This window comes from Nerophis lumbriciformis, linkage group LG14, assembly GCF_033978685.3.
Source record: "Nerophis lumbriciformis linkage group LG14, RoL_Nlum_v2.1, whole genome shotgun sequence".
NCBI lineage: Eukaryota > Metazoa > Chordata > Actinopteri > Syngnathiformes > Syngnathidae > Nerophis > Nerophis lumbriciformis.
The window spans coordinates 26772741-26788998 of NC_084561.2; the positions used below are offsets into that span (position 1 = coordinate 26772741).

Genomic DNA, 16258 nt, shown 5'->3' on the forward strand with positions numbered 1-16258 from the left:
GGCTTATTAGTGATTCCCAGAGCCCAAAAAAAGTCTGCGGGCTATAGAGCGTTTTCTATTCGGGCTCCAGTACTATGGAATGCCCTCCCGGTAACAATTAGAGATGCTACCTCAGTAGAAGCATTTAAGTCCCATCTTAAAACTCATTTGTATACTCTAGCCTTTAAATAGCCCCCCTGTTAGACCAGTTGATCTGCCGTTTCTTTTCTTTTCTCCTCTGCTCCCCTTTTCCTTGTGGAGATGGGGGGGGGGGGGGGGGGGGGGGGGGGCACAGGTCCGGTGGCCATGGATGAAGTGCTGGCTGTCCAGAGTCGGGGCCCGGGGTAGACCGCTCGCCTGTGCATCGGCTGGGAACATCTCTGCGCTGCTGACCCGTCTCCGCTCGGGATGGTTTCCTGCTGGCCCCACTAGGGACTGGACTCTTACTATTATGTTGGATCCACTATGGACTGGACTCTCACAATATTATGTCAGACCCACTCGACATCCATTGCTTTCGGTCTGCCCTAGAGGGGGAGGGGGGGTTACCCACATATGCGGTCCTCTCCAAGGTTTCTCATAGTCATTCACATCGACGTCCCACTGGGGTGAGTTTTTCCTTGCCCTTATGTGGGCTTTGTACCGAGGATGTCGTTGTGGCTTGTGCAGCCCTTTGAGACACTTGTGATTTAGGGCTATATAAATAAACATTGATTGATTGATATCTGTAAGTAATATGTAACTATAATGATTTGATACTTGTTTGTATTGACATGTGATGTTTTAGACCCTTCTTAAGACTTATCTCTTCTCGCTGGCCTTTGACCTGAGCTGAGTCCGCCCACTTGGCCACCATTGCTAGTCCACGCCCCCACCCCCTTCGCTTTAGTTTTATTTTTCAATTTGTCGCACTTTTATTATTATTATTTGTATTTTTATTTAGCAAATTTTTACTTTTTATTCGACCCCTTTTACCGTATTGGTTTTGCACTATCTTGTTCAGCTCATTCATTGTTTACGTTCTTTGTTTGTTTTTTTTGTTTGTTGTTTTATGTTTTGTTTTTGTTTTTTGCTCTATGCTTTTTTAACTTGTAAAGCACTGTGGTTCAATTTAAAAGTTGTCGTAAACGTGCTAAATAAATAAAGTTGACTTGACTTGACTTGACTAGACTGCAATATTTTTCAATTAGCTCCTGTAGCCTACAGCCTAACATTTTTACCTTTTGTAGATGACTTCACTAAGTACAAGGAACTACCAACCTTAAAGGGGAACATTATCACAATTTCAGAAGGGTTAAAACTATAAAAAAAAACAGTTCCCAGTGGCTTATTTTATTTTTCGAAGTTTTTTTCAAAATTTTACCCATCACGCAATATCCCTAAAAAAGCTTCAAAGTGCCTGATTCAAACCATCGTTATAAACACCCGTCCATTTTCCTGTGACGTCACAAAGGGAAGCCAACACAAACAAACATGGCGCATAGAACAGCAAGCTATAGCGACATTAGCTCGGATTCAGACTCGGATTTCAGCGGCTTAAGCGATTCATCAGATTACGCATGTATTGAAACGGATGTTGTAGTGTGGAGGCAGGTAGCGAAAACGAAATTGAAGAAGAAACTGAAGCTATTGAGCCATATCGGTTTGAACCGTATGCAAGCGAAACCGAGGAAAACGACACGACAGCCAGCGACACGGGAGAAAGCGAGGACGAATTCGGCGATCGCCTTCTAACCAACGATTGGTATGTGTTTGTTTGGCATTAAAGGAAACTAACAACTATGAACTAGGTTTACAGCATATGAAATACGTTTGGCAACAACATGCACTTTGAGAGTGCAGACAGCCCAATTTTCATCAATTAATATATTCTGTAGACATACCCTCATCCGCTGATCTGTCCAGTTTTGGAGTTGATGTCAGCAGGCCAGGGAAGCTAGGGTCGATATTCTTCTCTTGATCATCTTCGGTGGCATAAGGGACGGTGTGAGCCAAGACATCCAGGGGGTTTAGCTCGCTCGTCTGCGGGAACAAACTGCCGCCATTGCTTGCCGTGCTACCGAGGTCCAGATTCAATGGGGGTCTGGCGGCAGATTTCTTTGACTTTATCGTTGGAAATGCATCTGCTTTGAGTGTCGCAGGATATCCACACATTCTTGCCATCTCTGTCGTAGCATAGCTTTCGTCGGTAAAGTGTGCGGAACAAACGTCCAATTTCTTGCCACTTTCGCATCTTTGGGCCACTGGTGCAACTTGAATCCGTCCCTGTTCGTGTTGTTACACCCTCCGACAACATACCGACGAGGCATGATGTCTCCAAGGTACGGAAAACAGTCGAAAAAACGGAAGATAACAGAGCTGATTTGACTCGGTGTTTGAGAAAATGGCGGATTGCTTCCCGATGTTGTGACGTCATCGCTCCGCGAGCGAATATTAGAAAGGTGTTTAATTCGCCAAAATTCACCCATTTAGAGTTCGGAAATCGGTTAAAAAAATATATGGTCTTTTTTCTGCAACATCAAGGTATATATTGTGTCACACCTGGATGAAGTCTTGTCTGGGTTTCGTCTGGTTTCATGTTGTCTTGTCATTTCCTGTTTTATTTTGAAAGGTTAACTCTCCCTCTCGTTTCAGGTCACTTGCCTTTCCTCCCGTTTCACTGGTCTGATGTCTCTCCTGATTGCCTGATTGTGCCCACCTGTGTCACCCTCCCTCATGTGTATAAATGTCTCTTCTTCCTCTTGTCTTGTGCCAGAGTATATTGTCTCGTCACGTACCTTCAGCCTTCGTCCACAGTCTCGAACCAAGTTGTTAAGTATTGCCTCGCCTTATTTATTGATTTCTTTGTTTCCTCTGAGAAAGAGTGATTTTCGTTTGCTAAAGTTTTTGGTCAAGTTTTTTTGTGTGTTATTTCATAGTGCCTTGCCTTCCTTTTTTCCTCCTCTTGGAGCGCTTTAGTTTGTAGTTATCTCAGCTCTTTATAGCGTACTTTCTGTTTATAGTTTCTTGTCTCCTCTGCATGATTTATTTACCTTTTTGTAGCTAATCATAGATTTTTTGTTATTTTTTTTGTTATTAGATTCATGTGTAATTTTGCTATTGCCTTTTTCCTCCCTATGGAGTGACTTTCCGTTTATGGCCTTATGCCTATATGTCTTTTGTTTCTCTATTGTATCAAAGCTAGATTCTGTAGCCGCTTTGTTTTAATCACTCTGTTCAAAGAGATTTCAAAGAAAACTGTTTAAATAAAGCCTGTGTCAATTGTTCCCCTTCTGCACCTGAGTCCTCATTCTCGCCAAGTCGTAACATATTGACGCTTACATAGGTCTGGTGATAATGTTCCCCTTTAACATATAGATGTTAACAAGCTTTCTAGCTTTACACAAGTAAATGCGCTGCAGGACTGTTTGTATCGGAGATTATAGAATAGAATAGAATAGAATATATCTTTATTGTCATTGTACATTGTACAACAAAATTGTAAGCAAAACTAATTTAGTGCAAATTCATAACACATAAAACCATAAGAACATAGATAAATAGATACAAATACATGAAATACATAAAAATAGCAAGCGCACAGCTCACATGCACAGTCATTATTGTCGTCTTGTGTTCAGCGACACTATTGCTCTTGGGTAAAAAGTGTTATATCGAACACTTTGGATGCAAGCCCATATCATCTGATACTTGTTTTTTTGCTGATATCTGACCAATATTTAATATCAATATTGGATCGGTACACCCCCAATTTGTATTGTTTTGATCAACGTCCCTTAAAATAACATGCGTGGCTCGGTTGGTAGAGCGGCCCTGCCAGCAACCTGAGGGTTCCAAGTTCGATCCCCGCTTCCGCCATCCTTGTCACTGCCGTTGTGTCCTTGGGCAAGACACTGCCACCTGCTCCCGGTGCCACCCGCACTGGTTTAAATGCAGCTTAAAGATGTAAATAATGGCTTTCAATATGTAAAGAGAGAGTCTCTAGAAAAAAGCGCTGTATAAATATAATTCACTTCACTACATCTTCTGCCCTCACTGTGCGTTCATATACACAGCTATGCAGCAAGCTAAACACTCTTCAAGCCGTGTAAAACTGTAAAGCAATACAAACGTACTCTTGGTTACATGTTTACAAACAAAGATAAGCTCTATTGACATTATTTTATACCTGTTTATCAAACAGGTACAAAACTAAATATTCCCTAATCACATAACTAGACAAACTTACAGATTGTGCTTCTTGATTAGCAAACCATAAAGGATGGAGGAAGATTGAATTTAGCTGCCTTCACAATTCACTGCAGTCATCAAAAAGTCCGCTTCAACGTTTACAACAGTATTTGTTGACTGGGGACAAATCAACATTACCAGTAGAGGGTGCTAATAACAGCTAATTACAAACCACACTGAGATACGTCACACTGTCAGTTCACACTGTTCTTGTTCTTGCATCCTTCAGAATTAATTTGTAATTCTTTACAGGCCCCTACTAAATTGGTTAACTTACGACATGTATCATAGACGTGGATTCTGCTGCTCACGGCTCTCTTTCCTCCTACTATCCAAAGGCCTGCAGCCTTTATAGCACCTTCCCATTCACAGGTGTCAGTGGTAAGCTCTCTGTGGATAGTCTGCTCACAAATACTGACCGGTGCAGCAAATCCTAGGCGGTCAAACAAGCTGTTGATGGTTGAAAGTACACCACGTCGTGTGAAAAGCTTCTCATCCACTGCTATATTAAAGATGAAATTGTCTGGAAGTAGATCCCATCTCAGACCTAGACTATGTAATGGCCATAGGGGTCCATCGATGTGTATATGTATAATAAATTGCCAGTCACAATTAACTTGTGCTCAGCTGAGAAAATAAATATATATATATATATAGATACTTATTATGTCATTCATTTACTTATTATGAACGGTTACAGGCGTATTCTATAAATCATGCTAATATTAAAAATGTAACTTAATATGTGGGGATATAAAAGGCATCCGGTGCTATCAGACCGGGCGGAAGCGGAAATTGACGTCACAAACCACCTGGAGCACCTGTCAAGACACAGCGTTCGTTGCTACATAGCCACTTCATGGAAGAATCCTAATTTTTGACCTTTTTTGTGGACTTTCCATTGGCCTGTGGAGAACCGGGACAACAGAGACTCTTTCCAGGAGGACTTTGAGTTGGATGCGCAGACGCGGTACTGTGAGTACGCAGCTGCGGCTTCCAACATTTGATCGCTTGCCCGTACGTGCATGCCGATATGTGCATGTCACGTACGTAACTTTGGGGAAATATACGTGTTTGGGGGACGGCGTGGCGAAGTTGGTTGAGTGGTCGTGCCAGCAATCGGAGGGTTGCTGGTTACTGGGGTTCAATCCCCACCTTCTACCATCCTAGTCACGTCCGTTGTGTCCTTGGGCAAGACACTTCACCCTTGCTCCTGATGGCTGCTGGTTAGCGCCTTGCATGGCAGCTCCCGCCATCAGTGTGTGAATGTGTGTGTGAATGGGTGAATGTGGAAATACTGTCAAAGCGCTTTGAGTACCTTGAAGGTAGAAAAGCGCTATACAAGTATAACCCATTTATCATTTATCATTATATGAACTTTGGGGAGGTGAACGGTACTTTGGGCTGTGGGATTGAGTGTTTTGTGCGGGTGTTTGATTTCTATTGGCGGGTTATATGGACGGGAGGGGGGAGGTGTTTGTTATGCGGGATTGATTTGTGGCATATTAAATATAAACCTGGTTGTGTTGTGGCTAATAGTTATACATGTCTTGTGTTTATTTACTGTATTAATCATTCCCAGCTGAATATCAGTTCCCACCCGTGACTCCTTAATTTGCATAGTGGCAGAGACACCCGGAGAACTTGGGTGCGTTTGATACTATGTTGTAGTGGAGGAGAATCCTGACCAATGTCAAGGTCTCGTAGGCCTTTAGCGAGGTCTTCTCCTGGAAAAGCTTTCATGATATCTGACACGTTGGAACTGATTTTGTGGCGTCTGAGGTTTGACTGGGCTAACATGTCTTGTGTTCTTTTCAGCACGTCAATTGCGTCCTTCGCGCTGGGGAATTATTTCAGCCCATCGTCCACATAGAAATTACGTTCCAAGAAGCGTCGAGTTTCAGCACCAAACTCTTGCTCTCCTTCCTTGGCAGTCCTCCTTAACCCATACTTTGCCACCGCTGGCAAAGGGCTGTTGCCGAACATGTGGACCATGGATCATGGTCACGAAACCACAAGAACCTAAGGTAGTCACAATGATCTTCTCTGACCAAGACTCTGTAGAGCATCTGCTGAATGTCAAACATAATGGCAACTGGTTCACTTATAAATCACTGTAGGACCCCAATCAGACTGTTGTTTAAATCTGGACCTTGGAGCAACGCATCATTCAAAGCAAAGCGGTTGTGTTGTGCATTTGAGTCGAACACAACCGTGATCTGTCCCGGCTTTCTGGGGTGGTAGATTCTAAAGCTTGGTAGGTACCAACCCTCTTAGTCCTCTTCCAGTGCAGGTGCAACTTCCGCATGATAGTTACTAAAAATCTTCTTCATGAAGTACACAAAGTAATCGATGGTAATTGATGGTATTCTTTGTTATGGATTTTGGGGAAATTCTCTAGTCCCGTGAAAAGAGATGCTTCAATAGCCTTGGGAGAACCGTAACTCCCATATAATCGCTGCCACACCATCGTCAGGTCGTTAGCATGCTCTACTTTAATTCGTTTTGCATGTTGCAGTGCGTCTTCACAAAGCCACTTGATTAGTAGATCATTGTCTTCACTTGGTTTAAGCTTCAACCCTTCAACTGCATCGCAGAAGCTAGCTTTCAAAGACAGATATTTTTCTGGTCGATTGTCGGACATCTTTAGGTCACGGCCAGCTAGGTAGGTGACAAGATCAGAAATGTCATTAGGTGTGCTTAGAGGCCCCTGTGATCGATCAGTTGTGTTGCTGCAGTGTGGTAGATGATCGTAAGCAGTTAACTGGGTGAGACTTGTGGGCTGGTCCCCATGTTGGGTTGGAATTTGAAGGGGTTGTGAGCTGCTAATTTGAGCCTGGCAACGACATTTTGAGATTGTGTGAGCTGCAAAACATCTGATGCTTGAGGTGCATGTAAGGCCCTTTCATACTATCTTCTTGGTCTGCGGCTGCTTCCAACACTTGTGCAGCCGCTAACACAGCTTCGGCTTCACCTTCCTCTTAATGCGTTTAATGTGGCATCCACACAGGCTTTTTCAACTGTCATCTTTATTTGCCGCTTTGCATATGTAGCTTTTACACGTGCAGCTTCAGCCCTTGCCCTATTGCGGTGATGCTGACATTAGCACAAACATTTACATCATAATATCATCTAAAACTAAAAGAAAACATATTGCTGCACTTAACATTACCTTGTACTCAAATCATCTTACTGTTTCTTTTGTACTATAAGACTGTACTTTTCCCCCACGTTTTGAACCCTGCGCTTTATACAATGCAGTTAATTTATAGATTTTCCAGGTTCACATGCTTCACATGCCGCCAATAAATTTAGCCTCGTCACATCAGACCAATGAAATTGCTGAAACCAGTCAAGGCGGACCAATGAAATTGCTCTTGTTGAATCAAATACACTCACACAGTCATTCAGTCAGCCGTGCTTTATGGACTCACCCTCATCATGGAGACAAAAAACGACAAAATGTGCACGACCCGGAAGTTAAGTGAATTATATTTTATATAGCGCTTTTTCTCTAGTGACTCAAAGCACTTTACATAGTGAAACCCAATATCTAAGTTACATTTAAACCAGTGTGGGTGGCACTGGGAGCAGGTGGGTAAAGTGTCTTGCCCAAGGACATTTCGGCAGTGACTAGGATGGCAGAAGCGGGGATCGAACATGCAACCCTCAAGTTGCTGGCACGGCCACTCTACCAACCGAGCTATACCGCTCCAAGTGTGTACATCTGCGGCTTATATATGAGTGCAGCCAAAATTTGTACAAAATAACATTTGTACAAAAAATATGTTGGGTGCTGCTTATAATTAGGGGAGCTCTATGGCCCAGAAATTACAGTAGTTTTTTTTAACTTTTAGCCAACTACTCCTGCAGAAAGTATTGCGTTCATTCCCTTTCCTCTCTCCCTAAGCCCCAGCAAGTTACAGTAGTATAAACCTTTGGTTCAAATCCTGTTTCACTCTTTCTAATTAACAGCAGCCTAGCCATTAGGAAGACTGAAATGACGGCCCTAATGAAGTCTCATGAGAAGATTAACAGAAGTGACAACAGTAATAGTAGCCCTGGATTCTGATGCTACTCAAGTAACTGAACCACACTCTCAATTGGACAAGACTCAGTTGTCTTTAGAGAGATAGCACACAATTAAAATAATTGCAAAAAATTGTTTTTTGTCACTCCTGGGCGTCCCTTACTGTTATGAAACATCGGTTCATGAATATTCTCATTCATCCTGGTGAATCTATTTACAGGGCAATGGATCGATCGTAACTGGACTGTTGAGGTTGTCTTAAAAAAAGTTTGAAGGAGAAGTCTAATCCAAGCACGCTTCATTAGTTCATGCTCAAAGACCTAGATGTGACTCATTGGTACCAATTTATGGTACTTTTGTGCGTGTTCACATGGTAATACATGCTCATTTGTTTAATCCTAAAATGTCATTTTGTTATTTAACATATAACACTGAGCTGATAATCAAAACTGTGCTGTCTTGTTTTCGTCCACTTCTGAGTCTCATCCATTTCAGTTTGTCCTTAGTGTGTCAATACAGTAAGGTGAAAGTGCCGGTCTTATCTTTTGTTGAGTCATGCAAAGTGTTTATACTGTAAGTATCACACTTACTACAGTACCAGCCTTTTTGATTGTAACGTGCATCTTAGTTGTAGTTTTCATTACCACATTTGAATGTGTTGGCATCGCCATGTAAAATTGCTAATGCTAATCAATAGGATGTATATGGCATATACAATATAAATTAACATTGAGTTCACAAATTTTGAAAACTGGAGCCTTACTTTTGCTTGCTTTGTTGGTGTCGAAAACTGCAACATTACCTAGAGGCAGTGTTCTACAAATATGCAAATTTCCCTGCCAAGTGCTAGAGTCTACAACCGGACGTGATGTCATGTGCGACAACGGTATCTAAATAAGATACGGTTTTTATTTGACATTAATTATTACCTGGCAGTACTGACGGAATTCAGTTCAGTACCTATACAAGTATTGAATTTGGTACCCATCCAAAGATAAGACAACTCTAGCTGAGGGGACGTGGTTTCACTAGTTTGCAATGTAGACCTTTGCCAATCAACAACAGTCGTTTAGGTGGCATCCCCCTCGTTAGACTGTAGTTCTATATCTCAAAAAAGCAAAACCATTCTTGATTGAGGGGTTACCACGACCTTAGAGGACAAATACTTTGGATCCAACGCCATCACCTCAAACTATAGAGCTCATCAGTCTAGTTTTTAACCAAAAACTGATGGAGCTTGCTCGCATGAGAGACGAAAAGAGTTCCAAGATAACCTAAACAGTCCAGTTGGGATCGATCGAATGGCGTGAGGATACATTGACCTGGATCAATGAGACTATTCATATTCATAGATGTGTTTTCTGTTTAAAGCTTCTGCCCAAAGAAAGGAAAACTTCTATGTTTCTTAACTGTTGTCATCAGTTGAAAATCCACGATTGTAAGGAAACAAAAGCAAGACATATCGAAATATAATTGCTTATTTAAGACACTAAACTAAACAGTTATGTAAAGGCACCATTTAATTCAATGAACTTAATGAGATTGAAAAGCAAGAAGACAAATGCATGCAGCACGTTCCTAGAAAATTGCAATATATTCCAGTATTCCAGTGTGCATCATAAACGTCAACAAAAAAATCAGCTCAAATTAAAAAAAAGTGTTTAGAATTAAATTATACTATACATCCCTAGGTCTGTTAAAGGCCTACTGAAACCCACTACTACCGACCACGCAGTCTGATAGTTTATATATCAATGATGAAATCTTAACATTGCAACACATGCCAATACGGGTTAGCTTACTAAAGTGCAATTTTAAATTTCGCGCAAAATATCCTGCTGAAAACGTCTCGGTATGATGACGCCTGCACGTGACGTCACGGATTGTAGAGGACATTTTGGGACAGCATGGTGGCCAGCTATTAAGTCGTCTGTTTTCATCGTAAAATCCCACAGTATTCTGGACATCTGTGTTGGTGAATCATTTGCAATTTGTTCAATGAACAATGGAGACAGCAAAGAAGAAAGCTGTAGGTGGGAAGCGGTGTATTGCGGCAGGTGTCGTGCCGGATAACGCACCCCCGCCGTAGACTGCACCCCCTGACTGTTGTGCCGGATAACACAGCCGGTGTTTCATTGTTTACATTCCCGGAAGATGACAGTCAAGCTTTACCTTGGCCTGTGGAGAACTGGGACAACAGAGACTCTTACCAGGAGGACTTTGAGTTGGATGCGCAGACGCGGTACCGTGAGTACGCATGCAGCTGTGGCTTCCAAACATTTGATCGCTTGCCCGTACGTAACTTTGGGGACTTTGGGGAAATATATGTGCTGTATGAACTTTGGGGAGGTGAACGGTACTTTGGGCTGTGGGATTGAGTGTGTTGTGCAGGTGTTTGAGTTGTATTGGCGGGTTATATGGACGGGAGGGGGGAGGTGTTTGTTATGCGGGATTAATTTGTGGCATATTAAATATAAGCCTGGTTGTGTTGTGGCTAATAGAGTATATATATGTCTTGTGTTTATTTACTGTTTTTGTCATTCCCAGCTGAATACCAGGTCCCACTAGCCTCTCACAGCATCTTCCCTATCTGAATCGCTCCCACTGCCCTCTAGTCCTTCACTCTCACTTTCCTCATCCACGAATCTTTCATCCTCGCTCAAATCAATGGGGAAATCGTCGCTTTCTTGGTCCGAATCGCTCTCGCTGCTGGTGGCCATGATTGTAAACAATGTGCAGATGTGAGGAGCTCCACAACCTGTGACGTCACGCTACTCGTCTGCTACTTCCGGTACAGGCAAGGCTTTTTTTATCAGCGACCAAAAGTTGCGAACTTTATCGTCGATGTTTTCTACTAAATCCTTTCAGCAAAAATATGGCAATATCGCGAAATGATCAAGTATGACACATAGAATGGACCTGCTATCCCCGTTTAAATAAGAAAATCGCATTTCAGTAGGCCTTTAATCCAATGCATATTGCATGTTCTTACTATTTTATATTGTTAAAATGTAATTAAACAAAGTCATGTATATAGTCCAACACAGCAATAGAACATTCATCTCAGAGGAACATTTAAAGTGGAAGCTCAGCGAATAGTTTTTTTTTTTTACACGTTTTATTACGAGCATCAGCGAAGAGGAACATTTAGATTTGTAAGTGCATATGTGCCATGTGTAATAGCTGCAGTTTATCTTTCCTCTTCTCCCCCACGCAACAATCCTGAGGCTTTATCTCCTTACAAAACGCCAGCCGCCTCTCTCAGCACATGTGTAACAGCTGACTTGACAGAGCGCACTGAGTTGGAAATTATAACACATGGCCCGTAGGTATGGAGACATGACTTGTTCCTGCCCCATTTTCTACTCTGTATCTGCTTCAGCTCTCGTCTGGAGCGCTTATAGATATGGAGCGTAAAAAAAAAAAAACATGACCAAAAAGTTAAAAGGCAAATCATCGTTTTCTTTAATTCCCTTCAAAACCACTTTTGCCTCATTTACCACGTTATTTTTCCTTGCTCATAATGGCTGAATTTTATACCTAAGCAATCAATACTGTGAGGCTTTTTAGTAGCGCTTGACTGCCATGTTTGTTTTTAAAGGGGACCTATGATGATTCTAATCTACTTGTATTGGATATGCTTTGGTGAAAATGTAAAAAACAAAATGTGTAAACACAGACTTATCTATTTTATAGACATCAGAGCAGGCGAAATGGCATGAGATGAGAGGGATATTAGGTCCCCTTTAAGCTCTCTTCATATTTTTTGAGAGTCTAACAAGACTCATTTAAAGTATTTTCTCTGTATAGTTTTTCATACACTTCCGTTTTAGTTTAGTCAGTGACTCAATTACCACACGTTTTAAAACAATCGACAGCGGCTGCGGAATAAGCCGCAGTGGGGTCAAAAAACGCTGCGAGTGACGAATAAGGTGAGAAACAATGAATTCAAGAAATAACTTGTAGGGATGCACGATTAATTGAGATCAAGTTTTTAATTAGTGCAATAGTTGACCGCAAGAGGCTGACGTTTTTCTTTTTGCCAATCAGAATTGTTGAGCCTCGCCTTTGTTCGTCTCTAGCTTGAAACAGGGAGAAAGAGGTCTCACTCTTTACATCACTCTCAGCACCTGAGCGTGTTCATATAACAGTATAATAACTGAACGCTGTGATCCCTCCCTTCAGTCATTCACAATCATTGCCGTGGTGAGTGGAGCGCCAGCTTTGCACACACAGGAAGCTCATACAGCCTCGCAACTCGCCCGTGTTGCTAAGTAAAAAAAAGTTAGGAAATGAAAAATATGATTACAAAGCCAAATGTCCCATTGTGGTAATATATCAGCTTCAAATCGGATACACAATATACGTCCATCAGCAAAGACAAATAAGAGAGAATGCTGTGATCATGTGATGGCAACAAACACAACTTCACCTCGTTTTTCCAACTGGAAAAAAAAGCACTTTAAGATGTTCAATATTTATTTAAGTAAAATTTTTGCTTACAGAAATTAGAGTCTATTGTTTATTTTATTTATTTATTTTGGATAAGTAAAAGTTATTTACCTTCCAATTCCAGTACAATGGTAAACAATTCTACAGTAATATCCTTTTAAATAGTAACTAGCATTATTATATATTATAATAACATTAAATTACAATCATTGCATAGTTTCTATCGATTACTTATTCTGTTTATGAAGAACTGCACTTTTTTATTTTTATTTAGCAATAATAATTTCACAATCATGAGTGACAAGAACACACGTATCCCATTCGCTGCATTGCCAGCTACCAAGAACAAGTCAATTTTTACAAATTAGAATGCAAGAAAAAGAAAAAGTTTTGTCTTTTTGTCTTTCATACGGATTGTGAACGATAGGCAAAATTCCTTAAAAAGTGAAGTTCCCCTTTAAGAGCATGATGTAGACAAAAGCTCTGAGTCTGTCTGCAAAAAGCCAAATATGTTTTAAAGTAAATTATTGCATATGTTCCTTGAGGCAAGAATATGTTGACTGACAATTTAAAAGTAACAGGTCTTCCTTCACTCGTTATTTTTGCACGTTTATACATTTTCTTGTTTAAAATATAAACATCGCAAATCGAATCGCAATTTTGGAGAGAAAAATAGCATTTTTTTTTTAAATTTCTCTAAATTGTGCAGCCCTTGTCAGGATCCCACGTGACAGTTTGGACATTATTAGTTCCCTGTATTTTGTATTATCTCCTGTCCAGTGCTATTATTTTTTTGTCCCACTTATTGTCTGCTTGTTTTTCTCAGTTATTTTACCTTGAAACCTCTCCGCTTTCCCCTGTATTTAACGAATTTCACTTGTCAACATAGCTTCCCCATATGATTCCTGTGTCTGGTTACTTGTGCACTTCCCTGCTGCGCTACCTTTGTGTTTTCTCTCATAAAATAGTTTTTACCTACACTTTGCCTGCTGTCTCTGCATCCTGGGATCCTGACCAACAACGACAAAGAGATTGTAACGCAGCAAAGTACAAATGTGCCACCCAGGTGGATGTCCCCTCCCATTCTCCCCCATTGCCTTCTTTGCCAACCAGAGTGTTTAATAAGGGTGAATGTGATGATAAATGTTAATGTATCCACTTCATTTGTCCTTCATATAAATATTGTTGTAGTACTATAATTATTCTCTATAAAACAGTGTTTGGTGTTAACATATTAGGTGTCAAAAACGGATTAATTGGATTTGAATTATTTCTCATGGGAAAATAATTATTGCTTTTCAACAAACCCTTTGGAACTGCTTAATGATAAAAACCAAGATAACACTATATTTTCAATATTGACTTTTTTGTCTTTCCTTCCAAGTATCACACATTATGCCATTATGCTTCTTGATTATTATTAGTATTATCTGCTGATCAAAAGAACTGCAGCGCCCCTAAGCAGACAAGATCCTGGCAGTTATTACTGCTTATTTAATATTACTGTTTTTGTGTAATCATTATAGATTGCATGTATATTATTGTGTGCAGTTACTGCAGGTTGTATCTGTAAATACTGTACTAACTATAGCTACTAGATGAGCACCTCATCTAGTAGCAATATCCAGCTGACTACCAGTGTCCTCTGCAGTGGACATTTGTTTGTGGTCTATTTCTTTTGTTAGCGTTACACATTTTGTATGGATGTCTACTGCAGAGGATGTTGGTGCTCAGGCAGATATGTTACGTACTTTTGCTCAGTTGAGGACCCTGAAGATAGCATACTGACCCACAAGGTACACTGGACATAAACTTGTTTTCATACAATAAGAGAAAACCTTAGTGTTAATTAATGTACAAACACTGTTTCCATATGAGTTGGGAAATTGTGTTATATGTAAATATAAACGGAATACAATGATTTGCAAATCCTTTTCAACCCATATTCAGTTGAATGCACTACAAAAACAAGATATTTGATGTTCAAACTCATAAACTTTTTTTTTTTTTTGCAAATAATAATTAACTTAGAATTTGATGGCTGCAACACGTGTCAAAGTAGTTGGGAAGGGGCATGTTCACCACTGTGTTACATGGCCTTTCCTTTTAACAACACTCAGTAAACGTTTGGGAACTGAGGAGACACATTTTTTAAGCTTCTCAGGTGGAATTCTTTCCCATTCTTGCTTAATGTACAGCTTAAGTTGTTCAACAGTCCGGGGGTCTCCGTTGTGGTATTTTAGGCTTCATAATGCGCCACATATTTTCAATGGGAGACAGGTCTGGACTACAGGCAGGCCAGTCTAGTACCTATGTTGCTCCAAAACCTGTATGTACCTTTCAGCATTAATGGTGCCTTCACAGATGTGTAAGTTACCCATGTCTTGGGCACTAATACACCCCCATACCATCACAGATGCTGGTTTTTCAACTTTGCGCCTATAACAATCCGGATGGTTCTTTTCCTCTTTGGTCCGGAGGACACGACGTCCACAGTTTCCAAAAACAATGTGAAATGTGGACTTGTCAGACCACAGAACACTTTTCCACTTTGTATCAGTCCATCTTAGATGAGCTCAGGCCCAGTTGTTGATAAACGGTTTTCGCCTTGCATAAGAGAGTTTTAACTTGCACTTACAGATGTAGCGACTAATTCTAGTTACTGACAGTGGGTTTCTGAAGTGTTCCTGAGCCCATGTGGTGATATCCTTTACACACTGATGTCGCTTGTTGATGCAGTACCGCCTGAGGGATCGAAGGTCACGGGCTTAGCTGCTTACGTGCAGTGATTTCTCCAGATTCTCTGAACCCTTTGATGATATTACGGACCGTAGATGGTGAAATCCCTTAATTCCTTGCAATAGCTGGTTGAGAAAAGTTTTTCTTAAACTGTTCAACAATTTGCTCACGCATTTGTTGACAAAGTGGTGACCCTCGCCCCATCCTTGTTTGTGAATGACTGAGCATTTCTTGGAATCTACTTTTATACCCAATCATGGCACCCACCTGTTCCCAATTTGCCTGTTCACCTGTGGGATGTTCCAAATAAGTGTTTGATGAGCATTCCTCAACTTTATCAGTATTTATTGCCACCTTTCCCAACTTCTTTGTCACGTGTTGCTGGCATCAAATTCTAAAGTTAATGATTATTTGCAAAAAAAAAAAGTTTATCAGTTTGAACATCAAATATGTTGTCTTTGTAGCATATTCAACTGAATATGGGTTGAAAATGATTTGCAAATCATTGTATTCCGTTTATATTTACATCTAACACAATTTCCCAACTCATATGGAAACGGGGTTTGTACAAAAGCACTGATTTATGCAAAAGCTCCTGATTGCATGAGATTTGAGGTACTGTTGTTTATTAGTTTTGTTTTATGTTGCTCTTCTGGATGTTTCTCCTCCCCCTGAGCACAATTAAATCTTAGTGCCTTACAAAACACTGTTCATGCTGTCATAAAGCACTCTCATTGTTTGACTAAGAAACTGTAAAGTGGTGTTTTTCTGGCAACGCCGGTGATCTGCACTCGAACGCTGCCAGTTTTAGAGTGTGTGAGTGAGTGG

At 40.7% G+C, this 16258-nt stretch overlaps 1 protein-coding gene across 6 annotated transcripts in view; it reads right to left on the minus strand.

Moving 5' to 3' along the window:
* The window catches only part of lrp8 (low density lipoprotein receptor-related protein 8, apolipoprotein e receptor), a 447631-nt gene that overhangs the window by 23314 nt on the left and 408059 nt on the right, over positions 1 to 16258 (minus strand). Inside the window, exon 17 of one of the 6 annotated variants that reach the window (XM_061975708.2) lies at positions 12190 to 12509. The exons of the other annotated variants lie outside the window; for them this stretch is intronic. Coding sequence (XP_061831692.2) covers positions 12481 to 12509 — 29 coding nt within the window. The 3' untranslated portion in view covers positions 12190 to 12480. Of the gene's footprint in view, positions 1 to 12189; positions 12510 to 16258 lie in introns of those variants that run through there. 6 annotated transcript variants of the gene reach the window in all.